The sequence below is a fragment of the Symphodus melops genome (genome assembly GCF_947650265.1).
Source record: "Symphodus melops genome assembly, chromosome: 21".
NCBI lineage: Eukaryota > Metazoa > Chordata > Actinopteri > Labriformes > Labridae > Symphodus > Symphodus melops.
In genome coordinates, this window is record NC_136711.1 from 3,490,963 (window position 1) to 3,515,726 (window position 24,764).

The 24,764-nt window shown below is 42.1% G+C and overlaps 2 protein-coding genes across 3 annotated transcripts; one reads left to right on the plus strand and one right to left on the minus strand.

Moving 5' to 3' along the window:
• Nucleotides 1-56: 56 nt before the first annotated feature.
• rangap1b (Ran GTPase activating protein 1b) lies at nucleotides 57-8,493 on the minus strand. The gene is made up of 16 exons (XM_079372173.1): nucleotides 8,382-8,493; nucleotides 7,915-8,033; nucleotides 7,293-7,420; nucleotides 5,938-5,997; nucleotides 5,528-5,707; nucleotides 5,279-5,413; nucleotides 4,488-4,646; nucleotides 4,286-4,399; nucleotides 4,099-4,198; nucleotides 3,598-3,682; nucleotides 3,258-3,426; nucleotides 2,940-3,023; nucleotides 2,703-2,805; nucleotides 2,467-2,555; nucleotides 1,246-1,367; nucleotides 57-1,160 (listed from the first exon to the last, which is right to left on the minus strand). The coding sequence occupies exons 2-16, from the start codon at nucleotides 8,024-8,026 to the stop codon at nucleotides 1,076-1,078; spliced, it is 1,725 nt and encodes a 574-aa protein (XP_079228299.1). The 5' UTR covers nucleotides 8,027-8,033; nucleotides 8,382-8,493; the 3' UTR covers nucleotides 57-1,075.
• A 1,203-nt stretch (nucleotides 8,494-9,696) lies between these two features.
• Nucleotides 9,697-20,289, plus strand: zc3h7bb (zinc finger CCCH-type containing 7Bb). 2 transcript variants are annotated; one of them, XM_079372407.1, is made up of 21 exons: nucleotides 9,697-9,959; nucleotides 11,153-11,214; nucleotides 11,320-11,356; nucleotides 11,592-11,789; nucleotides 12,184-12,342; nucleotides 13,187-13,327; nucleotides 13,424-13,466; nucleotides 13,579-13,817; nucleotides 13,968-14,262; nucleotides 15,033-15,091; nucleotides 15,222-15,321; nucleotides 15,557-15,718; nucleotides 15,889-16,094; nucleotides 16,183-16,283; nucleotides 16,385-16,566; nucleotides 16,688-16,767; nucleotides 17,579-17,844; nucleotides 18,488-18,593; nucleotides 19,020-19,128; nucleotides 19,430-19,530; nucleotides 19,660-20,289. In XM_079372407.1, exons 2-21 carry the CDS (start codon nucleotides 11,156-11,158, stop codon nucleotides 19,693-19,695), a joined length of 2,679 nt encoding a protein of 892 aa, XP_079228533.1. In that variant the 5' UTR covers nucleotides 9,697-9,959; nucleotides 11,153-11,155; the 3' UTR covers nucleotides 19,696-20,289. The 2 variants fall into 2 exon arrangements, with proteins under 2 accessions (XP_079228533.1, XP_079228532.1); XM_079372406.1 differs by having other exon boundaries at nucleotides 9,698-9,959; nucleotides 19,430-19,563.
• Nucleotides 20,290-24,764: the final 4,475 nt, after the last annotated feature.

Consider the following 24,764-nt stretch of genomic DNA (forward strand, 5'->3'; position numbering starts at 1 on the left):
ATGTTCAATCTTCAAATGCATAAATGTCTGTAACACCAAAGACAACACAAGGAGACTTCTTCCTTGTTAGTTGTATTTCTGACAGAGACTTCAGTACAAATAAACAGCAAATCATCCTGGAAATGTAAATGCAGTCCACACAGTGTAAGATTATTCTAAATGCAATGACGGTGTTTTTCCCTTAAATTCGTTTTAACTAGCATAAACATGAGGTAACACACATACAGTGCGAGAGTACAGACCGTTAAAAGAAACAGAGAAGCAACATCAGGTAAAAGTGATCCTCGTGCCCTGAGCGGTACACTATGCGCGCGCTCGCACGCACGCACACTTCCTGCTCAGTCAGGTGCACGCGGCGCTCTAAATGGACCTCAGAAGCAGCGACTGTTATGAGACCAAACAGTTTGTTTTCATTCCTTTTAGGAAGATAACTTTGAAAAAAAAAAAAACATGCCAGAAATTAAAAATACAAACAAAAAACACATCCCATCAGTTCTACTGATTTTGTTCCAGCAGTCGATTTCAAAGCTTTACAACAAATACCAGTTTGTTTAATACAGGTCTAAAGATACAGAACATTTATGACTGTTTTTGCATCTTAAAAGCAGAATGTAAAGATCTGATCCAGTCATTTCCTTTGCCTGAGCCTCTGTGAAACACATGTGTTGCTCTCTAACACTGAACTGTTAAACTCAATGCAATCATCCAAAGCAATATGTTGATAAAGGTCCCAGATTGTTAGTCTAATGTTAGCTCCAAAAAACTATTACAATCAGAGTCATTTTTTAACACATCCATTCAAACAGTCAACCGATGTGTATTTCTATTTTTTTTGGGGTTATTTGTATCTATATTTCTATAAAAATATAAGTCACAAGAAAAAGTAGAAAAATAAAAAAAATCAAGAGATTCAGGACAGTATGTGTCATTCCTTCATAACATTTACTAATCAGAAGTGGAGATAGGTTAAGTGGTTGTCTGAATCCCTTTTGTTTAAGTGTAAAGTGTCCCTGTTGGTTGTGTAAGTGAGGAGGTTTCATGTTGGTACAGTGCACGTCTGTCTCCCGGTGCTCCATCAGTGTTGGTCATTGCACTTCTTCTTCAGGGCCGATCTCAACCTCTCTGCGGCACCGCTGCATGACTTCAGAGCCTCCCTGTTCCTGCAAACCCACACACGACACCTTCTGTGAGATATTGTGAAGTAGATCTTAAGGCCAAACTTGAATGGATAAACGATGACCCTACTTGTTCATGACGGTGTGAAGCGTTGATGCGTGGTGATGGTGGAAGTATTCCTGCTGGACCACATGTTCCAAACTCAACAGCTGACCTGGGACCAGGGAGACCTTTTTCACCTTCCCCTCTCCCTGAAACACAAAACAGCAAAGCAGAAACTTTAAAAAAAAAAATATATATATATATAGATAGATAGATAGATAGATACTTTATTGATCCCGAGGGAAATTCAAGGCATCCAGTAGCAGTATACAGACAGGCAGGACACAAGACATTAGTTACAATACACACCCGGTGTCCCCCCTCCCCTCTGTATACAAAATCCCCCAAACAAGATTTAGCAGCCCCTATGTGACTAAGAATAAACATAATTATATGTTTATATGTATATATATATATATATATATATATATATATATATATATATATGTAAATGCATTTTTAGCAACAATACTCAACTCTATGTCAACCATGAACAAAACAAAGGAGTCACTGTCGATTCAACAAACAAGAAGCATGTTTGATTTGACAGCAGATGGACTCGAACACAAACTGAACTTCAAATGAAGGAGCTCAAACATGTAAACCAGACTCCAGATTCAGCACCTTGGAGAGAGCACACAGACACCTGCTAAACAGTCAGAGGTTCAGGAGGGAGTTTGTGGTTGTCGGTGTTGCAGGTCAACAGGTTTGGGAATCTTCAATTCGATTTCAACCCTGAATCTATTTTTGGATTCAACATGATTCTGCATCAATGGGTTTTTGTTGTAAATCAGTAAACACTTCAGGATCTACTCGTCATCGATGAGACTGGCTGAATTTCTTGCTGCTCCAATTGTCATTCTCCTGGTTAAAGAGCTAGTCTTAGCACTTAACAGGGAGTGACTGTTCCCCCCCCCTCCAAAAAAAATCACCTTTTTTATGAATCAAAATCTCAGAGGACAACAATCTAGACCCCCCCCCCCCCCCCCCCCCACATCTACAGGTCACAACTGTAACTCGCACAGCAACCACAAGAAAATAAATATCAAATATTGTGAGAGACTCGGGTTGCTTAGACGCAGTTTGTCTTTTTACTGTTCTGCTCCCTTAACATCTCCTGATCCATTAAAAACATGATTAACCATCTTGTAACAACATGAACCGTTCAGTCAAATAATCCAGAACAGTCAACAGACAAACAACCCCATGCTTGTTACTTCTATCAAAGACGAGTCACAAACACGGCACCTTGAGGAGTCCCATCATGACCAGCAGCGTGGACAGGAAGCAGTAAGAGTGAAGATCTGAACCCGACAAGATCTTCTTCAACACAGCGTCTGTAGGACACACAGTGATAGAATTCATCCTACTGGGACAAATCTCACAGCCAAGACATGGATCCATCGAGAAAAGAGATCTGTCAGCAGCAGCAATTTAAACTGGATACTAAAAGAAAACCGATATTATAGAAGCTTTTGATTCACCGATAGACTCAAACACAGCCGTCTTGGTCTCCGGGTCCTCGCTGTATAGAGAAGCTATTTTCAGAACAACATCAGCTGCCTTGTGTGGGTCCGATGCGTCCACCTGTTGACAACGGACATGTCTGATTAGCTGATTAAATCCACTCTGTGTATGTGCAGGTTACTAACAGCTACACAGGATTGACCCGCTGGGATAAATGACATTAATTTAATTAATTAAAAAAACAAACAAACTACCTGTTGTTTTAAGTTTGTTCTCATCTCTCCCAGCTGAAGGAGCTTCTCTGCAGAGGGGCAGCTGAGGAAAGACGCCATCTCTGCCTGAGGAAGGACACAAAGTCACAATGAGCTTTGGTTTTTTTGTCTTATCAAAAGTATGAACTAACTCTGACAGGGTGGACGACACAGACTTAATGGGTTAGGTAACATTCATGTAAAAGTCCCAACAGGAAGTCATTTTGTTGTCCAAGATAGAGATTTGCATTAAATCAACAGTTGTGTAATAAAGAACAATAAGCACACTAAACACGCCAAGTTGTGTGTTTGATGTCGTACTGGGATCTGAAGTTTTTCCGGACTGTCGTCTTTTCGTGGAGATCCATTTCCTGTTGAAATTTCACCGTCCTCCTCGTCTTCGTTACAGTCGTCACTTTCATCATCATCTTCGTTCTCGTTGTCTTCATCTTCATCATCATCCTCATCGTCCGGTTCTCCTTCATCATCACTACGATGACATCAGGGTAAGCACATGAGTTTAATATTTCAGTAAACGTGCTTCCTGCTCAACGAAGATGCTGATCAGACGTGAGATTTGGTTTTTTTCAGAGGATGACAGCTGAAGAGAAGAGTTGCTGGATTATTGCGTGTTGCACATACACACGCATGAACATGTTACCTGAGAGAAGCCAGCAAGTCTCCTTTCTCCATGTTCTCCATGGCCTCCCTCAAAGCCTCACAGCCCTCCTCTCCAAGACAGTTACCTGTTGACACACACACACACACACACACACACACACACAATGATTACCAGTATTTCTTTTCTTTTTTCTCAGATTTGTTTTGGGGATTTTTCTGCCTTTATGAGAGAGATATGACAGGAGAGAGAGAGAGAGAGAGGGGCTTGACATGCGGGTAAGGAGCCACAGGCTGGGCGTGAACCAAACCACTGCCCCACCAGCACCCGATTACCAGTATTTCTCGTAAAGACAAAAAGTGTCTAAGGTTGAAAAATAAATGGAAAAAAAGTAAATCCTTGCAGCATTTACATTTCATTAAACTATTTCCCCACATTTTTTTTTAAAAAAGTCGAAAAATCGTTTAAAACTTTTCAGGGCTTCATTAACGTAGATGCTCATTATACAGCTTTAGTGGCACCAGTTCCTCACAGTGTGCTTACCATTTAAATCCACTTTCTCCATGTGAGGTTTGTCCATTATAGCCTGAGCTACAACCAGAGCTGCTGCCTCTGTGATCTCTCCAAATGACACATTAAGCTCCTAAAGAAAAAGAAAACAATAACGTTATAAACCTGCTGACGATCAAATAAACAGACGATAAATTCAGGCATGTGAAGTTGACCAGACCCTGAGGATTGGTAATCCCTCTCTGAGGACGGCAGCAAGAGCGATGGCTCCTTCTGAGCGGACCAGACAATCACCAAAGTTGATCACCTCGATGTTTCTGAGGTGCCTTAGAGCCTGCATGAAAACCCATGAACACTTTTTATTTTTAGTTTGCTGTGTGCATGTCTGCTGCACTTGTAGTTAATGTGTGAACAGGCCTCACCTGGGCCATGGCCAGCGTTCCCTTCTTAGTAAAGGTGTTGTCGTTGAAGTTCAGCACACGCAGCTCTGGGTTGTGACGCATGGCTGAAGCTAATGCAATGACGCCTGCGTGGTTGATGCCGTTCTGGGGCATGTGGACTTCCTCCAGGCTTCCCATCAGCTAACGAGGAAAAACAACAAAGTTTAAGAGGTTGTCATCGAAGATCTAAATCAGTTTAAGATGTAGGATGCATCTTCAGATGTCTATCTTTGTCACACCAACCGGAACAATGAGAAAAGCTGAAAATCCTCACATTTAAAGTGAACAGAGGACATTTGGAAAATGTGTATGAATCTGTGAACCGATAATGAAATAGTTCTCCATTTTCTTTCATTCAAATTATCATGAAATAAAATTCCACCAGTCTAAAACATTACTAATGTTATTCAGTTAGGTGGCAGTGAGTGTTTCTTTGTTTTCAATTGAAGAAAAAAAAAAAAAAAAAAAACACTTCTATAAATCCCAAAAAACCAGTATAATTTAAGAGTTCAATCAATGTGGGAACATTTTAAAAAAATTAAAGGGGGATTTTTTTTCTTTCATTCATTTGTGGTGGCGGCACCACTCCAAGAGGAAGGATAAAAATACTTCAGAAAATTTACAAAAGTGTGTGCGCACTGGTCAGTTTCAAGGGATGAAAACAGACGTTTTTGTGAGCGGGGTTGCCAAACGACTTCAGCAGAGGAAGCATCAAGTGTGAGTGCAGGAGACGGATCATCACGGACTACTCATCAGTTCGGGAGGTTTTCTACCTGAAACGCCTTGGCCAGGGCATTTGCTCCTTCGTTTTCCAGACGGTTCCTTCCAGCGACGAACACTCTCAGTTTAAGTGGAGCTCCGTGGGCCGACGACTGTCTGTGGCACTCAGTCAGAGCATCCGCAAGAATCTAAACAACAGCAAACAGCACCGTCACCATCTACTCCATTATGTGAATAAAAATAAGCCCTGAGCGGAACAGGATGAAAGATGCTAAAGTTAAGGTGGACTAAAAGGTTTTCACCTTTCCTCCCCCGATACCCATGCCACAGTTGTTGAGCTTCAGCACCCTCAATGTGTGGCAGGAGGGGCTTTTCAGCAGCTGCTCTATTCCCTTTACACCATCTGGCCCAAACGCGTTATCGCTCAGGTCCAACTCAGTCAGCCTGGCACCTGCGCACATCACTGCACCACCCAGGGATCTCTGATGAAAGCACAGACAGAGGACATGTCAGGCATAAAATGCAAGCAACAATTCATTTATCAATACATGAAATCACTGGGACACATAAGAAAAAAAAAGTGTTCATTAAAAAGTTAATAAAAACAGTTCAAATCTCCAAAACAATCGAGATAAACGACAAACTGAAAACATGCTGAACAGTGTCGTTTTTCCTTTGACTGGAACCAGAAAACTAGAGGATGAATTCTCACCAAGGCCGTAGGGATCTCTGAGCGCAACCTCCCGGTGAACATGTCACTCCAATAGCATCTCTGCAAGACACAGCGAGTAAATAAAGAGACTGAAAACAACATGGTACTGCTGTTTGTTTATTCAACACAGTGCAGACGGGTGGTGACAGAAAGTTTTCCTGCTGCAGGGAAACAAAACCAAAGTCTGTAGTTGAGCATAAAAGTGAGAGGAACAGGGGGATGGATGTTTTTTGGATTCTTAGCTGTTTTTTTCTTCTCATAAGCCACAAAGTAAAGTTCCTTTATGGTTCTTTATTCAACAGCGCTGATGGATTTGCTAAAGTTGTTAAATGAGAGAAAGAGTAAAGCATTGATAACCTTTGTTCTCATATTTTATTTTATTAAAATAGTGGTTATTTTAGCCTTCATTTTTCTTTCGCACCAATATACTAATACTCGTATATGTGAATGTACTTGGCAATTAAACTGATTCTGAAAAGATACAAAGGGTTAACATGACATTAAATGTGACTGGTCGGACAGAGATCTTAGTAATACAGAGCAGCAAGAATATTGTGACAAGCATAACCTTCGCTGCTCTCCGACAAACGGGTCAATCGAAAGTGTGATGTTGAGCCAATGTTTGTTTCTTACTAACATTTCTATTAATCTCTCCCTTCCCTCATTAATTTAATTGATTTTACCCTTTCTATCTCTCTCCTCATATCTTTTAGCCTTTTAATTTCTCCCCTCCTGTATTTACTTCACTGCTCTTAGTATTTCTTTTTTAAATTCCTTTTACAATTTAACTCTCCAGCCCTCTGCTGTCTCCATCTCTCATTTATGTCATTCTGCTTACAGCCTGTGATGTGATGACGCCCCCCCTCTCCCTCACTTATTTTTTTTTTTAGCTCTCTCCGGGTTGATTTTAAACTAATTTTCCCTCGGTGTATTTTTTTAATTTTTTTTAAAGGTTTATTTTTGGCCTTTATTGATAGTGAAGGACGGTGGATAGAGTCGGAAACAGGGAGAGAGTGGGGAGAGACATGCGGGAAAGTGGCCACAGGCCGGACGCGAACCCGGGCCGCCCGCGCGAGGAGCAAAGCCTCGCTACATGGGGCGCGCGCACTGCCGCTGTGCTATCGGCGCCCCTTCCCTCAGTGTATTTAACTGCCTCATACCTGCCTTTTATCTACTTTAATATTATTTTTACACTTCCTGTTTGGTCCGTCTGTTTGTTCCTTCTTTCCCTAAATACTGACGTGTTTGTTTTTCTCTGTAAAGCACTTTACAAACAGTTGTTTTTAAAGGTGATCTAAAAATAAATGTATTATTATTATTATAACTTTGTATGAACACTATGAACTTAGGAGCACCTGGAGCTGATCTTTGCTCTCCAGGACCTTGGCGATGCCATGGGCTGCTTCTACTCCCAAAGTGTTTCCCTCCAGACGCAGAGCTCTTAAATCCTGGCACCGCTCGATCTCTCGGACCAGGTCCTTTACTGAAAAACAGGAAAACCATGTGACACGTGTGAAGGGAAAACCAGGTGTGAAGGGAAAACCAGGACAAGCCTGAGAACAAAAGTGTGATGGGTATCATTGAAGTCCACTTTATATGTCTTATACTGTACATTCATCATTATAGTCAAACTTGTCTATTCTCACTATTACACTTTAATATATGCATCTCTGAATTTTGCTTTTTTTTTTATCAATACTGCTCACTTACAAATGTCATCACTGTTTTTTGATCATGTTCATCTACTCCAGTAAAGTATGTTTATATTCTGTTAAACATGGCCTACAAATGTCAAAGTTAACTTCACACTTTTTTGACTAGGTGGAATATTTAAGTTAAATCCTGGTGGATGTATGATTTTTATTCTTGCTCTTATTTTTAGTGCTTTATCTATCTATCTATCTATCTACACAACAACAACAAAATCACAATAAATCCACTAAAGAGGACACAGCTAAAGCCTGTGTTTTATCTCACCTGATTCTTCGTCGTCCAGCTTCAGTCCCAAACCTTTAAAGCTCAACTCTCCATCACCAACATGAGTTTTGGAAAGAGCATCAACCAACTGAGAAATATCATCTGAGGCCATGGTGACTCTACAGAAACATCCAGAAAACAGACGACACACAAAATGACAAAATTTTAGTAACTTTACCAAACATTAAAGTTTAATGAAGGACAATACTGACATTCCCAAAATGTAGAACATACACTTTAATGTGTTTCTATCGGATCATTCTCAAACATTTTAAAACTATGAACAGTCCAGGGAGCTACTTAGCCTCACAGGTGCTAGCTTGTAGAGGTGCGCATCATATAAAACACATTGACAGTTTGTGTCTCTCTTTACCGCACGTGACTGTGCCGACTTTTAAAAAGTGTATTTTTGAGTCCTGTGGATATTTGTTCACTATTAAAGTTCATATTGAAGCTCTGAACCTTACCACAGAGAGTGTGTAGATGGGGGGGAAACACACGCCGCTCTTCCGCGCCGCGCACACACTTTTGTAAATCTTGTGACGTCATGCTGCCGAGGTTTCTTCTTCGTTGGTCGAAATGGATGTACAGGTGTTTTTACAGCCGCCTGCTGTTTGTCCACCGACTCGGCTGTTAAGAGGTACACTACAGATTAACAGCGACGTTTCTCCCCATTTAAAACATCATAATAATAACATAATAATTGCAGTCCCTTTTTATTCACATTTAGAGAAATATTTATGAACTTTGTCATATTTACTTTTGGTGAATATAAATGTAAGATCATTTCAGTGACAACTATAAATGTTCAACATTATATCTACATGTTTTTTTCTAAATGTTAGAAATACATGTCCTGAGTTTCTAAATATTGAATTTAGATTCTAAATATGTTCTTAATACTGTTGATAAATGACCTTGGAAATGTTCAAACGAAGTTTCGAAGCTGTGAACTTTATCAACTTTTTTTCCCCCTTATCCCTGCACCTTAACTACCTAATGCTGCTTATATTGTTTATTATTATAATATTATTATACATTATATTATTATGCTTATTTCCTATGTTGATGCTTATTGTATTATATCTATTCTATTTTATTTCCTAGAACTGGATTGTATGAAAACTAACAGTAACATAAGTATTTCCCCCTCGGCAATAATGATGTATTTCTGATTTTGATTCTGATTATAAGGCTCTGAAATCTTTCACTGTGAAATACATGTAACCCTTAAACCATCACCCACTGAGCATGAACAGAATTACTCTTTAAAACATGTTTATGTTCAATAACCTGATTATATATTGCAATATTGTCCTCTCTCTCTCTCTCTCTCTCTCTCTCTCTCTCTCTCTCTCTCTCTCTGTGAGTTTGGTATATATATATATATATATGGATGGTCATCCAACATGGTAAATATATGCGAATGGGATAAAAGCAAACCCTCCATAACAACGTATTTCATGAAAATGAATGTAAACAATACTAATTATCTGTTAAAGTGATATCTGCAAATAGTGAGTCCCTTAACAAATTAAACGAAGTCATGTCGTTATTCTTAAACTTTTAGTGAGTACTTTAAGTACTTAATTGAAATGTTAATGACAAGTTGGATGCTTCAACCCCCCGCAGTGTTTAACTGTCTTTTTTTGTTTGTATTTTTTATTGAAATGTCTTTTCTTTGCATATATTTCCGTGCATGCTTTTGTTTCGTATGCAAACATTTAATTCCCTCTGATAATTTGTTCTAAATAAAAACCTGTCCAGTAGAGCTGGTTGTTTTGAGTTTGTCGCCCTCTTGTGGCCTCTGCTTGAAACTTGTTGCGGCGGTATTAACAGCTAGCACTCAGCTCACAAGCTAACGTTAGCACGCCAGTATTCAGCTGCAGCCGCGGCGCAGAGAAACTCGTGTTGTCGTTTACACACCAAATGACAGGGACACTCAAGACACAAGTATGCGCCTGGATCTTTACTCATACTCGGCTTGTTAAATCTCCTCCTCACAGTTTGTGAAGCGACATCTGATCTGAAGGTCTGAACTCTCGGTGAGTTGTCGTGTGAGCTGACCTGTACATGCTAACTAACCTGGGAGCTAGCTGGGGTTATTTACAGTCTACCCGTTATGTCAGTTACAAAAGTAGTTATTTAAAAGAACTACCCGATAACTAATATATTGTTTATTAAAAATTGTACACGATGACTACACTGTTAGGAAACTTTGCTCTCTTCATGTTTGTTCGTTAGCTTAGCTGACTTCAGGTGATTAGCAGGTAGCATTAGCTGGCTAATCTTAACCTCCGACAGGTAAAAAAACTCTGCTCATTCTTCGTTTTTAAAGTGCATTGAATCATTTAAAGATGTCGTTTTCATGGGTTCATGTTGAGTGTGGAGGCTGAGTCAACGCTGTTTCTTATCAGTGTTGTGGTTGATGATTTATAATAAAAATGTTCAGGTGACCCTACAAAAAATAAATGAAACTGAAATGTAATCTTTAAACATTTGTTGTAGAACTCAGTCACAACACAGAAGGAAAGCTCTCTAAGAGATGGAGTTATTTCTGATTGTTTACATCAGTCTGATGTGTGCATGGTGTGGATCTAATCATTCACTAACTTATGATATCAGTCTCTCTCCATTTGTTTCACTAAATGAGACAAATGACTGAAGAAGATTCCTTTAGGAGCTGCTGACCTGCTTGTTTTTATTTTTCTCTCATCAAGAAGAGGTGATCGGAGCTTCTCATTGAGGTGTTGATTAAATGTTGGTGCATCATGTTGGTTGTGTTATTTGTGTAGTTTCCTGTTTTCTTGTAATATTTGCACACAGTTTTTTTCTCTTCTGTTATCTTCTCACCTCTTTTTATTTTCTGTTCTGAGGACTAAATCTTCTTCCTCATTTTTCTAAATCTTCCTCTACAGCTGCTGGCGCTCACTGTATTGTTGAGATTAATTTTTTTCAGAGTACAGGTGTGAACCTCGACACTTTTGAATCGATTTTATCATAACTTTAGGATGAACCTTTTTATCCCTTTTGTATAGTTTGGTTTAATGACAGGCCCAGGTTTGTCCATGAAGACTTCCTGTATTTAGGAGGTTTTAAAAACCAGTATTAATTTATGTGAAACATAACAATCTTCATTAGACCACTCAGGGCATGTTTCACACTTTGACTGAAGTTATCAGATGTTAATTGGGCTGTGCATGAAGTGAACTTTTACACTGTTTTTTTTTTTTTTTAGGCAATGGATCCAGAACGACTGAAGCGAAGAGAGGAAATTCAGAAAGCGATGAGCTTTATCCAGTAAGTGAACACATTGGACGTTGGCTTTGGGTTTCTCCATTACAAATAACAAGATGTTTTACATATCTGAGATGTTTTTCACCCTCCCTTATTCTCTGTTTACAGATCGTCGTTGCCTTTTCCAGAGCCGGAGAGCTATGAGGTTCATTTTTATTTACAATATCCTCTCCCATTAGTTACTCAGATTTCACAATGACCTTCCTCTTTTACATTTTTAAATGCATACATTTTATAGGGAACTTGGCCATTGGTATTTATCTTGTCCATAATCTTCTCTTCCTGTGCCTTTTGGCCTCTCTTATTACCTTTCCATTATTTATTTATGCGCCCCTCTCATCATTTAATCTCCGTTCGATCTCTCCACACATTCCCTTCAGGCATTTCTGACCCAGTTGGTGTGTAACTTGCTGGACGAGGGCAATTGTTTTTTTCGAGACGGGGACTGTCGTCAGGCTACCCAGCAGTATGGAGAGGGGATAAGTGTCGCCCGCTACGCTCAGGCCGAGGCCCTCGTCATCCCCCATGAGCTGCTGGAGTGCCTCTACGTCAACAGAGCTGCCGCCTTCTACCAGACGGTGAGAGAAAGAGGGGACGTGCCACTTGCAGGTGTCGATTTTATAAAACGCAGCAACACAGTCGAGTTTTTGAGTTAGTTTGACTTTAGCATCGACCAGGTAACAGTTGTTGTTTTTCAAACATTAAGTGAATGAATAGATGCATAACTCGCATGCATTCTTTGTCTCCCACATCACATAGTGAATCTGCTGTTTGTCAGCTTTAACTATCATGTTCACCTTTCAAACATTTACAGATAGTTTCGACAGCATGTCCGTTCCATAGCCCTGAATTATTTGGGGTTAATTGTACACTATATGAATTGTCTTGCTGAAATACAAGTGAAGCTTTAGCCGTGTTGCTAAAAACATAAGCATGTTTCACTGACAGTATTTGCCTGTTTTTGTGTCTCAGAGGGAGTACGAGCGAGGCGTTCAGGACTGTGACAGTGCACTGTTTGTGTCAGAAGGCAGTCGCAGAGCTTTGTACCGCAAGGCCATCTGTCTGAGGGAGCTGGGTCGATTCAGAGAGGCCTACGAGTTTGGAACCAAATGTCTTCTTACAGCACCTCACGTACGTAGAAATGTGAACGCAAATGGACTTTTTTTTTTTTTTTCTCCAGCTCAGTGTTCAGTGTAACTGGAAGGTCGAGGATTCAGCCCCCGCCTGCAGCCACACCTCAGTGTCCTCAGGCTAGACATGAAGGGCGCACTCGCTCTGAACCCAGCTGTCCCATACTGCACTGAAGCAGGACTGTCCCCTCTCTGGCCTGCACGCACACACCTCCAGGAACACAACACACATGCATGGCTTTATGTGATCTTGAAGTGTTCGTAGGTAGATGGACTAAAAAATAATAGTCAGAAAAAAATAATCGAGTCAGATATAGCGATAACACTGCAGGGTCCTCGAGATTCAAGATTTTTATTCTTCACATACTCAGACAGATCCTCGTGCATGGACTGCACAGAGTCAAAGCATAACTCTTTCAACCGTGCCAGGGCCGAGGCAGCGTATCAGAGCAGTCACACGGGCTTGGGGACGGTGCAGGTTGCTTTGTGTGAGTGCACCCGCAATCCCAGATTCTCTCCCACTGCTGAACCAACGGCGTGGGAAAAAGTGTGAATGTTCAATAATAATAAGTTCATACTGATGGACAGTGTACAAAGCAGCCTCTGTCATCAGTGTGTGAATGTTACCTGCAGTGTGAAACACACTTTAAGCTTTTAAAAAACTAGAAAAGCACAATATAACCACCATTTACCATTTAAAGTCATTCCAGTCATGCAGAATGCAGTTTCTTTTTCTGTATCAGTACAAATATTGAGTCAAAGATTTGTTGATTATGTTCTGAATGAAGTCATTGAAACGTATCCTTGGTGAAGCTGACCTCGTATTCTTGTCCTTCATCTTCCAGGACAGACAGGTGAGTGATCTCGCCCAGGATCTGGCCAGTAAACTCGGCCTCAAGGGTCGCAAAGCTTACGTCAGCCCTCAGACAGAATCCACAGCTCCGGAGGGGGAGAGCCACGGGGATAGCTCCCCACCCACAGGAGAGGTGGGTGCTGTTGTAGAGTAGAGCACAAGGCTTGAAATTAAATTACGAGTAGGAAAGAGGTTGATTTTGTCTAATTTTTTTCCTTTTTCTTTTCAGATGTCATCTAATGGATTAGAATCTCTGAGCGACATTGGACCAGGTATAGCATCTGAAAAACATCTTTAACACGTCTGCACCTACTCGGACCCCCTTTTTTATCTTGGTGATTAAGGACTTTTCGTTTTATTATTTTAATTGTTTGTCTTCTTCAGCTGACCTGTTAGGTGCACAGTGCATCCCCGCACCTTTAGCCACGCCCATCCCAGTCAGCGACGAGCCGGCATCCCCTGTAGTGACCCCCTGCACGGACCTGTCTGAGAGCCCCAGCAGCCAGGCCCTGCCTCCCATGCCGTACTCCGTCCCTGTGTCGGAACACATGGACGAGTGCAGCAGCAGCCTTAAAGATGAGCTGAACAGTCTGCTGGAGTGCATCCCCAACAAAGTCTGTGAAGTGAGTAAAGGACAAATGACCAGTCACAGGTGTTTAGTATGTGCATACATTAGTCTGGATTAAATTTTGTAGTAAGTTTAACAAATGGAGCCAGAAGATGATGGTGTGTTTTACGTGTTGACACTGGTCTCTCTCTGTGTCCTGGTCCAGAGTCCAGTCCAGGGGGCCATCCCAACTAACCTCCCCAACACAGCTGTGGGTCTCCGGCCTCCGTACTCCCCGAGCCTTCCAGCCCCCTCATCCCAGCTCCCTTCAGCCTTCTTCACCTCCTCTATCAGTGAAATGCCCCCCCTGGAGTCTTACCTGCCGCTAGCCCAGCGGGACCAGGGCTCCACCCAGGCGCAGGACGCACTGGGAGGCTTCCCCACTGGGGCTGCAGACGGAGAAGGGAAGACTGGAGTCACTGTCGGTGGGCTGGACTCGTTGTCAGAGTACACTCTCCCTGGTGAGCAAAACCTCTCACTTGTTTTGAGGAAAATAACTTGATTTAAAAATAAATGCAGAAAAACAGAGCATGTTGAGTGTATTGTAAAGTTGAATACACATACTATTCCATAGTTACCATAATGATTCACACACCGAGCAAAGAGAGTTCTGCACATGCCCTGTGTTACTTAAAGGGATACTTCAACCATTTTCTGTTTTTGAACGGTCGTGCATCCCGCCTTCATTTTCCCCTGAGATGGAAAAGCTCTGTTTGTTGTCTGAAAAGAAGCCTCCCTTGGAGCCCAGGCCGACTGAAGCTGGGGCGGCCTGCTGGTGTCGTCGCTCTCGCTGTTTGACTCTAGACACAGACATGGAGACCGTTTGCTGCCAGGAATCACTAAGATGCCAATTCCTTCTGATATCTCAGAAGAGGAAACGGCCGTATTTGTTGTTGACATTGAGCCAAATATGCATTTCACGTTTTTACTACATTTATGACCCAATGGCAAAACAGATTGTTGTTTTAACAGGTGACGTATCCCTTTAAGAAAATCTAGTTTGAGAGGAATGATTCGTGATTTAAAACCATCTACAGGTAACTGAATGCTGACACGCGTGCAAACAAGAGCAGCACTATTTGTACGTTTGTAATTGCTACATTGGTAGTCCCTTAATTGGCATTCAGATGAATGAATAATGTCTTACCTGTGCTGTCAGCAGCAGACAGTGTGAGTCAGCAGCATCACAGCGTGTCGTCTGACATCACTGTCCTCGTGTCTCCATCTGCAGGGGGAAGTGTCTGTCAAAGCTTTATCCCTGGAATGCGCAACCACGGTGCTGCACACTCGGTGAGTAATACACACACACACACACACACACACACACACACACACATACACACACACACACACACACACAGAGAGAGAGCAGTGCCCATTATCACTATCATTTCTAAGTTTAGCATGTCCTCTTCTACAGAACGGTCCGGGAGGAACCAACCTGTCTCTGCTCTCCAGGAACCCTCTGGCAGCCACGCATGAGTTTCGGCAGGCCTGTCATGCCTGTTACAGCAGAATAGGTTCATTCAAGCCTTTCGACTTTGACCCTCCTTTTCTTCATTGCAAATTCCAGGGCAGGAGTCGTGTTACTTCATGCGTAGTATCTTTAAAAGTAATGTTCAGATATCAAGTGTGGCTTAACCGCTGCTATCACTCACCAATAGGAATTGTTATATCGTTCACAGGATGTATATCCCGATGAAATATTTTCTGTTTCTTATATTTCAGTGTAATTTCACCTCGCCTTGTTCACAGGTCCACGAGTGATGGACTACAAGTATCAGCCGGAGGCAGCACACCGCTGCAAGAGGGACGTGCTGCTGTGCCGCATCAAAAACATGGATGACCCCACGTGGAAGCGGATCCGGCCACGACCGGCAAGAAACAACTTCCTTGGGGCATTTGTACTTTGTAAAGGTACAATTCATTTATTATTGTTTATACATTGTTAATAAAATACCTGTATTCATGTTACATGTAGTAGAATGAGTTTTGGTAATACCCCATACAGCCAAATGTGATGGAAACAGAGCAGAAGGCGTGTTTCTATATTCCTTTTGAGCGTGACCTCTCCCCGTCTACTGTAGAGGTGCAGGAGCGTCAGGAGTGCCAGTACGGGGAGAACTGCACGTTTGCTTACTGCCAGGAAGAGATCGACGTGTGGACTCAGGAGAGGAAGGGCGCGCTGAGCAGAGAGCTGCTGTTTGATCCGCTGGGCAGCACGGAGAGGCGGGCACTCAGCGTCACCAGACTGCTGCAGCTCCACATGGGCATGTTCATGTTCCTCTGTGAGGTAATACAGCCGTCTTCTTTTTTTGTACGTACACCTTTGAGCACAACAAACGAGACTTAAACTTATCTTAATCTTTGTTTCCTAACAGGAATGTTTTGACAGTAAGCCCCGCATCATCAGCAAACGCAGTAAAGAAAACTTAGCAGTTTGCTCAAACCTCACGGCTCGACACTCGTTCGATGACAACAAGTGAGTTTAATGTTGTTTTTCAGATTTTTGATACGTTTGGTTCATGTGGAACCGCAGAGGGGTTGATGTACTATGAGATAAATCACCGCTCTCCTCTTTAGGTGCCTGGTGCACGTGGTGAGGTCGGCCAATGTGCGCTACAGTAAGGTGCGTCCCCTGCACCCTCTCTGTCAGTTCGACGTGTGTCGCCACGAGGTCCGCTACGGCTGCCAGCGAGAGGACAGCTGCTCCTTTGCCCACTCAGTCATAGAGCTCAAATGCTGGGTCCTGCAGCAGGACACCGGTGAGAACAACACGTCTCTGTATAAGACATCCCATCCAGTCGCTCAGCAACCACAGCTGACTTTCAAAACAGTATTAAGAGAACAGTATTTTCATAGATGCTCCCTGATATCTTCCCGCAGGCATCACCCATGAAGAGATGGTGCAGGAGTCAAAGAGACACTGGCACAGGTTGGAGCAGAATGCACAGAAACAGCAGAAGGTGAGACAGGAAAATGGGCTGGTACCTATTTACCTATACTGATACCTGTGAAGGTGAGGATGGCCTCATATGTCCTCTCATGGTATGACGAAGCCAACGGGGATGAAGATGAGATTTATTTTATTTTTGTTTAATCTTTATTTATCCAGTAAAATTCCTATTTTTTTTTAAGGAGTCTTGCAGCAGTTGCACTCACCAACATACAGACAGCAATTAAAGTTCCAACTCGAGGAGGTCGTCTCTCGTGTTCTCAGCCTGGATTTTAAAAGCATTTAAAGAAATCAGTTCAGTTATTTTCAAGTCTTTTTGCAGCATGTTCCATGTGGACGGTGCAGAGTGGACGAAGGCCTTTTTTTTCCAGGTCTGTGCAGGCAAACGGAACAGAAAGCAACAACTGATCATTTGAATGCAAACTATGAATCAACACTCGACCGTGTGATTAGGTCGCAGATGTAGGAGGGGAGTCGCCCGAGCATGGCCTTGTAAATAACAGTGCACCAGCGTCCTGGTGGACAAAGAAGGTCATCCAACCCGAGAACACAGTTCACAATGATGAATGATGAGTCCGAGCTCCGCAGTTAGTAACAAACCTCAGAGAAGCATGATAAGCAGCGTCTATCTGTGCAGAAGTGGATGAGTTATAAATGAGTTATTCTCCCAATGTGTCCTTTTCCCACCACCTGTTCATTCAGAGCGACAGGTGACTTTTCATCAAGTCATTTTTGGGTGAATCAGGTGCTGTCGGTTGTTTGGGTCTGTTTGATAGCAGCTGTTTAATAAAAGTTCTCGTTCTTCTTTTTCTGTGTTTCAGCCAATCCACATCCCCCATCCGAACAGCAGCTTACCTGCAGGAGGGGTGGGGGGCATGGGGGGCGGAGGATTAGGGGGAGACGGCCTCGGTGGAGGTGGCGTGAGCCCGATGGGCGGCATGGGTGTGGGAGGGTTGGGAGCAGTGGCGGGGAGAGGCCGACCCCTCAACCTGAAAATGAAGTTTGTGTGCGGCCAGTGTTGGAGAGAAGGACAGGTGAACGAGCCCGACAAGAACCTCAAGTACTGCACAGCCAAAGCACGGCACAGGTGAGTCAGAACCCCAGACACGGGAAAGGGCCTGAACTACTCTCCAAGTCTGTACACCGTTCTAAAACTGTCATTATAAAATCAACTAACTCGTTCAATTATCTGTGAGGTGAAGAATGTCCCACTGATCACATCTGTAGAGGACAGCAAATAATCATTTATCCATCTACTTCATGTGGATCACAAACAACAACAGCTGATGACTGTATCTGACGCCACAGATCAATATTCAGTGTTAGTAATGAAAAGAGAGGTTAAGAACTTGGTTAATGTGTTATCAATCAAACTTTATTTAAATAGCACTTTTCAGACAAAAGCTGTATCACAAAGTGCTTTTATATTATATTAAATCAAACGGCAGCAACACAGCTTCCTCCTTCAGCCAACAATTAAAAACCTGAGGTAAAATAAGAACTAGATTAACTCGAACAGTTCATGACGCACCGAGGGAACGCTGTCATCCGTTCTCAGTGAAGAAACACAGGAGGTTAAAAAATGTCATAAAACTAACTGAGCTTGAGTTAAAAACAGCCGGTCTTTCCTGTATCGATAACAAACGGAGGCAGAAGATGCAGCTGTGTTTTGAGTGTGTCTAAGTTGGCGGGTAAAACTCGCTCATCCTGTCTGCTCTCTGTCTCTTCAGCTGGACGAAAGAGCGCCGCGTCCTCCTGGTGAAATCCTTTGAGAAGAAGAAATGGGTCGTTGTTCGGCCGCTGCCCTTCTCACGCACATATCCTCAGCAATACGACGTGAGTCTCCCCCCCCCCCCTCCCCCCACTCGTCTCCGCCCCTCGGCCTCTCACATGCTCGCTGCAGCTGACTCGGGTTTTGCCCTCGGGGACAGGTGTTGTTGTACATTTCCTTCCCTCGGTGTCTTGTTGTGTTGCTTCAAGATTGCCCGGCAGTTTTTTCATGTTGACACTTTTATCTGTGAACAACCACAAGTACGTCAGTGATTGTAGGATTAAAACGTTAGAAAGAATTAATTCAGAGGCATTTTGAACGATCTGCATCATTCATCCATCTCTCATTGCTCATCAAGCGACGCTGGGTTTCAAACACAGGTTACCCTTTAAGTGCCTTTATGTTTCAGTTCTGCTGAATGTGTTCTGACAGGGAAAGCTGTTTGAATCCCTTTCTGACCCTTCACCTTTGCCGTACTGTGTCTCCTGCAGATGTGTGTGCATGTGATGAAGCAGAAGAAGTGCCACTATATCGGAAACTGCTCGTTTGCTCACAGTCTGGAGGAGAGGGACGTCTGGACATACATGAAGAACAACAGCTGTAAGATTGTTTCTTTTTTTCTTAGTGCTTTAAGAGTTTTAAGTATACAAGCTGAATACTAAGAAGGGCTGTCACATGATCTGTACATCTGTTTTTGATCTTTCCATCTCTTTAATGTAAGTTTTACTGTGATTAAATGAGCTGAAAGAGCCTGCTGTTAGATTTCTTTCATCAGCTCGAAACTGTCTCCTCGTCCTGTCGTGGTAAATTATATTTATTGAAGTGTCCTCCGCTCTGCACTTTCACTGATTAATTTCATTTGTCTTTCTCTTTTCTTTTTTTTTACCTCACTCCTCCACAGTGAGAGATATGCAACAGATGTACGAACTGTGGCTTCAGCTGACCAATCAGAGCAGACGCACAGATAGCTCCGCAGTAACCCCGCCCCCAGAGGACAAGCAGGTCACCATAACAGCAGATTACACAGAAGGAATTGTGAGTGGCGGTGGAATTGTGGTTGAGCAGCTCCACGAATGAGTCCGAGTGTGAGAGATGAGCCGTGTCTGTGTGTGTGTGTGTGTGTGATTTCAGGGAGTCCGCGGTTTGTCAGAGGGCGACGACCTCTGAAGGTGAACCCGGGCGGGCCGATCAGCGCTGAGCTGCAGAGAGCAGGACGGACCTTCTACACCAGCTACAACCCAACATCTGTCGTCTTACCAGTCTGACCTCCTCGAGCCTCTAGCCAGTCGTGTGAGAACAAATTGGCAACACGGCCGATCACTTCTATCAACACACAGTCACACGAGCAAACGTGTCCTCACAGCACATGAAAACCGACCACAGGCACCGACTAACACAAAGAGAAAGCTGCAGTTACACACAGCACTGTTAAGTCCCTCTTTAGTTTATACCACAGAAATTCCACAGATAACTGGTTTACCCTGACTAGAATATAATCACCTGGTGTTCCCTCGTGCTCTTTTCTTTTTCTTAACTTCTCGCAGCACTGAAACGATTCTTTTGGTGGGCGCGCTGGTCGCTGCTCATACATTTTGCTTGATGATAGTGATAAGAAAATATATATTTGAAGCTCGGCACTCATATGTTTAAAGTTTAAAAAAATAATAATTATACTTTGTGGTGCCAAAACTGCCGAGCGCTCAGTGCTGTCGATGGCTAACGAGACTGAAGTGAAAATGAATAAATAAATAAATAAATAAAGTGTTCTGGGTGGAAACTTGTCTTTGAGCAACCAAATCTTCCTCTCCTTCCTTCATGGGGGACACAGCGAGAGGGTCAGAATAACTTAGTAGGGATTTCATTATTCTGAGTGGTTTCTTTATTTTTTATGGGGAGTTGTACTTCCCTGTTATATTGTCTGCCATATTGGTAGAGTGCTTTGAATGTAACGCCTGCATGGGCCTTTAAAACTAGGAAATTAGTCATTGAAAACATTGCTGTGGTTGTGGAATGTATACATGGTAAAAACATTGACATGCCCAAAAACAAGCTGGTGTAACAACAGTTCCTCTCTTTATGGATTTAAAACAACGCTGGTTCAAATCATACCAACCGCTCCTCCATGACGTTCACACATTCTCGCGGTTTATCCTCGGAGTTGCTTTCAGCCGACGCGCAAGGGGAATCAAAGTATGCACGAACGTTTGCCGTCTTTAGGTTGACACAAAGGGGGGAGATGAACATCTCTAAATGAGTTACCTGCTAACGGTTAACGGCTCAAAGCAGTCCACGGTGCTCTTCGCCATCAGGGTCACGGAGGAGCGAGAGCAGGAGACGAATACAGTCCTGACTGGATCAGTTCAGACCACAGAAGCCCATAAAATAAACCATGACCTCAGTTTGACTGGAGCCCAGCGTGGAGAGGTCTGTCTTTGTCGTAATTAAGAGGAGAAAAAAAAATATGCTTGAGTATTTAGAGCGTGATAAGATAGTTCAAAATTAACATTATAAAGATTATCTGTAGTTTATTGTGATAACGGTAAAGATCATTTCAAAGACGGGGCGAGGTGCCGCCTCTTCAGTTGACCTCAGGTCATCGTTAAAAAAAACAAAAAACAATCAGGCCTCTTCCCCCCCCCCCTCCCCCCGCAGCCTTTCCGATGGAAACCTGTGTCTTTCATATGCATGGTGTCGTTCTCCTGTTAGCTAGCGGTAGCCCCTAACTATAGTCTGCATTATGGGAAACCTGCTAGTCCGATACAGGACAACGATACATACCCCATATTGTGCCTAGAAACATCAACACGTGACACACACACACGCACACACACGCTGGCAGCACACCTGTCGCTGTCTTCATCAAGCCTTTACTGTGGATGGAGACACAAGGGAGGCGTGTCTTTATTCAGAGACATAAACATGCATAGTATACATATTTACAAACTATGGTATAAAACTAATAATAATTGATAACTTAGCGGTTAAGCTTAATAAATATATAACCTGAAAAGCTGTATTGATTACATAGAAGAACTTCTTGTTATTGAGGTATTGCTATATGACATGTATCGCTGAACTAGATGACTATAGTGATTTTTTTTAATTTTTTTTTTTTTTAAAGGGGTCACCCCTTGAATTTTGTAACTTTTCCTTCTTTGCGGGTTGTTTCAGACGGGGTTCATGAGGAATGGTTCGCAGCAGACGTTGATTTGAGTTTCAGGCTGAATGTGTGGAAATAGATCGGCGTGTGTTAAACAAAATACAGAAATATTCCTGTTCTCCAATGTTAAGATCAAAACGAAAAGAAGCCGCACTTTCTGTTTAAAGTAGTGAACTTGACTCGGTGCGTTTAAAATCACCCCACGGTTTACATTCTCATCCTGACGTTTTTTTCTTTATGAATATTGAGAGGCAATCGGCGCCAAAGAAAACGACTGTAAAGTGGAGCAAAATCCATGAAGAAGAGACAGTTGACATTTTGTTTGTTAAAGCTCCCCATTTCTGTTCAGTAGATTAATAATAAAAGATTTTTGACACAGAGGATGTCTTGTCTTCTGTCGACGTCATCCCCTCGTGAATATTTAGGTTTCAAAGCAAAGCACTGTCCGAACCACGTGTCATGGCTCTCGGGTCAGTTTCGCTGGTCACTCTGCGACCGTTTGCTGGGATTGTTGATTTTTGAACCCGTTGTCTGGAACAGCCCCGCTGTTAGCTTCTCTGAGGGATCGTATTACTACTCCTAGTATTATGATGAATATGATGACGATAATGATTGCTATCTATTGACTATTTCCATTTCTTCTCTATATGCTATTGATATATGTATGTTATTTGCTATGTATAACTCTTATAAATGTATCCATGTATGAATATAATAATGAACAGTAATATGCGTCTGTGTATGCAGCAGTGCACGGCTCGGCGTGAGAGGCAGCGAGCAGCAGACGTCCAGCTCTCGATGACTCCTGTAAAGGCTCTGTGAGTCGTCGTGGTCGTTGTTGAGACGAGACGACAGCAGACCTTCTCGATGTGAATGTCGTCCCAGCTCTGTTTGGAGGTGTGAGGATTGTTTACGCACTGGCCAAAGGTTAACGCTTGTAATTGATGACTGAAGATAACGCTTTTACCCTTTGGCGTGGTCGTAGTTTTGAACCAACAAACGGAGCTCGCTGCTCGCTGCCTGTGCTGCGCATTGATGTTTATATTGATTCAACGACAGATCTGTGGAATCAAAAGCATACATAGGAGCCTATCTACTCCCATATAGCGCCTTATTCGATATACTACACCTATAAGATGATACATACCCCTATTGTATAATCCTGCTTACTATATATACACTATATGATACCTGATACTTATTATAATACTTAGACACCCTTATAAGGTAATTTAGATAAGAGATGGTGGAGCTGGGTCTTTTTTTCTGTGGCTGTGGTAGAGTTTTGCTCTGGTCGATGATGTGTTCCCATCTTGTAGCTCTGGGTGTCGTGAGGAGCTGCACTCTCAAATGCTCTTTTTCGTTAGTTTCGTTTAGTATTTGCAAAGCATTTAGGATGAGAGATGAACATCAGCAAAGACGGGGCTTGGTTAATCTTTACTTCGGCTTTACCAGGCTGTTGCCAGGCAACATCGGAAAGTAAAATAACACCAAGTATTTACACTGATCAGTGAACATGTCTTTTGATGTTGATGAGCCAGTTCGAGACCGTTGTAAGTCAGTCTTTCATCTTTCATCTTTGTTGATTTCCTTTTTTTTTTTCCTGTAGTTGTTTTGCAGAAAAGAAGAAAAAGCATTTGATAAGAAGCTCCTCCTCAAGTGTTGGAGAGAGTCGAGCGTTTATGATGTAACTGACACAGAGAGAAAAACAAACCTGGATACCTGTGCTGTGTGTTGGAAGTGCAGGAGAACGATGAGGAAGTTATGGGGAGGCCGTGCACGTAACAACAAATCACACAAACTTGTATTTCTTCAAGTCTGACTTTGTCTTGAAAACATTAAGTGTGTGTTTTGGTGTTATGCTTCACTTCACTGTGTTTCCTTTGTCAGCCAAACGTAGCAAATACAGCTGATTTTAATCTTGCTAAAGAAAGCTGAGGAATCAGAAGCTTGCAGGATGACGCCTCCAGTTCTTTATTACAATAAAAACAAACTATTGGCACATCCAAAAGAAATGTCCTGAGGTGTTTGGTTGGGGTTTACTTTAAAGTATCTTGAAGATCATCTTTGTCCACTCACTGATTTAAAATAAACAGCTTTTGTGCAAGCTGGAGCATCTGTTTTGGTTCCTGCGTCCTGCTGCACTTTAACTCGACTGTGGGAAAAGTTTCTGATCGTAAAACTTTTTCATTTTGTTTTGAAAAACGTGACACACCCTGCCTTCTGCTTCCCCTGTAAACCAGTTTATGTCGCACGATTCTCTCTTAACAACACATCTACACAGCCACACAAAAAAAAAAACTTCATTTATTGATTTTCAATCATCAAAATGATTGGCTATTCGAATTGTTTTCAACCACACGAATAGAGGAACCAGGGTTGTTTAGAAGTGGAAAAATCAAGGCCTCTTTTTGTACTGAATTTTTACATTTTGTTGTTTAATGTTCTGTTTCTCCTTCTGGACTTTGTTTTCTCTTTTCCCCTCCCTGGTTGGAAGTTCATGATCACACAAGTGGACCAAATCTCTTGAAAGCATTTAATAAACGGACTGTTTTAGAAAAAAAAAAAATGGGAGTGAGTTTTTCTTTTGTCTTTGCACCAAATTCACATTTTTTTTTTTATTCCTGATGAAACTGACATGACATGTTGCTGATCATTATTTGGTTATAGTTGTGAGTTAATGAGTATTTGTAGTTTCAAATTTAAGAAGAGCGTCTCCATCAGCAGAACGCATCATGGCTGATCATAGAGCGTCACTCTGTTTGCTGTGATTGGTTGTTACTACATGAATACTTTAGTGAATGAAATGAATGCATAGCCTTAACCAAAACGTAAAAACCCTGGACCCTTTAATTGAATTGATTCTACGTGTTTGAATGCATTCATTTATTAATTGTTTTTAATAACTGTCTGTACGCTTCAGGTATTAAAACATTTTATCAATACTATGCAATGTGATTTTATTTTACTCCAGTAAATCACAATGCTTTTATCGCAGGATATCAAGATGAAGAGTTCAAATGTTCAATGCCTTTTCAGAGTTCCTGCTGACGTAATCATCTTTAAAACCGAAATG

Coding starts and splice junctions, on each gene's coding strand:
- rangap1b (XM_079372173.1), bottom strand. CDS start 8,026: ATGGCCTCAGATGATATTTCTCAGTTGGTTGATGCTCTTTCCAAAACT. Junction 7,421..7,914: donor GCTGGACGACGAAGAATCAG/GTGAGATAAAAC, acceptor CCTGTTTTTCAG/TAAAGGACCTGGTCCGAGAG. Junction 5,414..5,527: donor TGGGTATCGGGGGAGGAAAG/GTGAAAACCTTT, acceptor GCTGTTGTTTAG/ATTCTTGCGGATGCTCTGAC.
- zc3h7bb (XM_079372406.1), top strand. CDS start 11,156: ATGGATCCAGAACGACTGAAGCGAAGAGAGGAAATTCAGAAAGCGATG. Junction 13,328..13,423: donor GCTCCCCACCCACAGGAGAG/GTGGGTGCTGTT, acceptor TTTTCTTTTCAG/ATGTCATCTAATGGATTAGA. Junction 16,768..17,578: donor ATGCACAGAAACAGCAGAAG/GTGAGACAGGAA, acceptor TCTGTGTTTCAG/CCAATCCACATCCCCCATCC.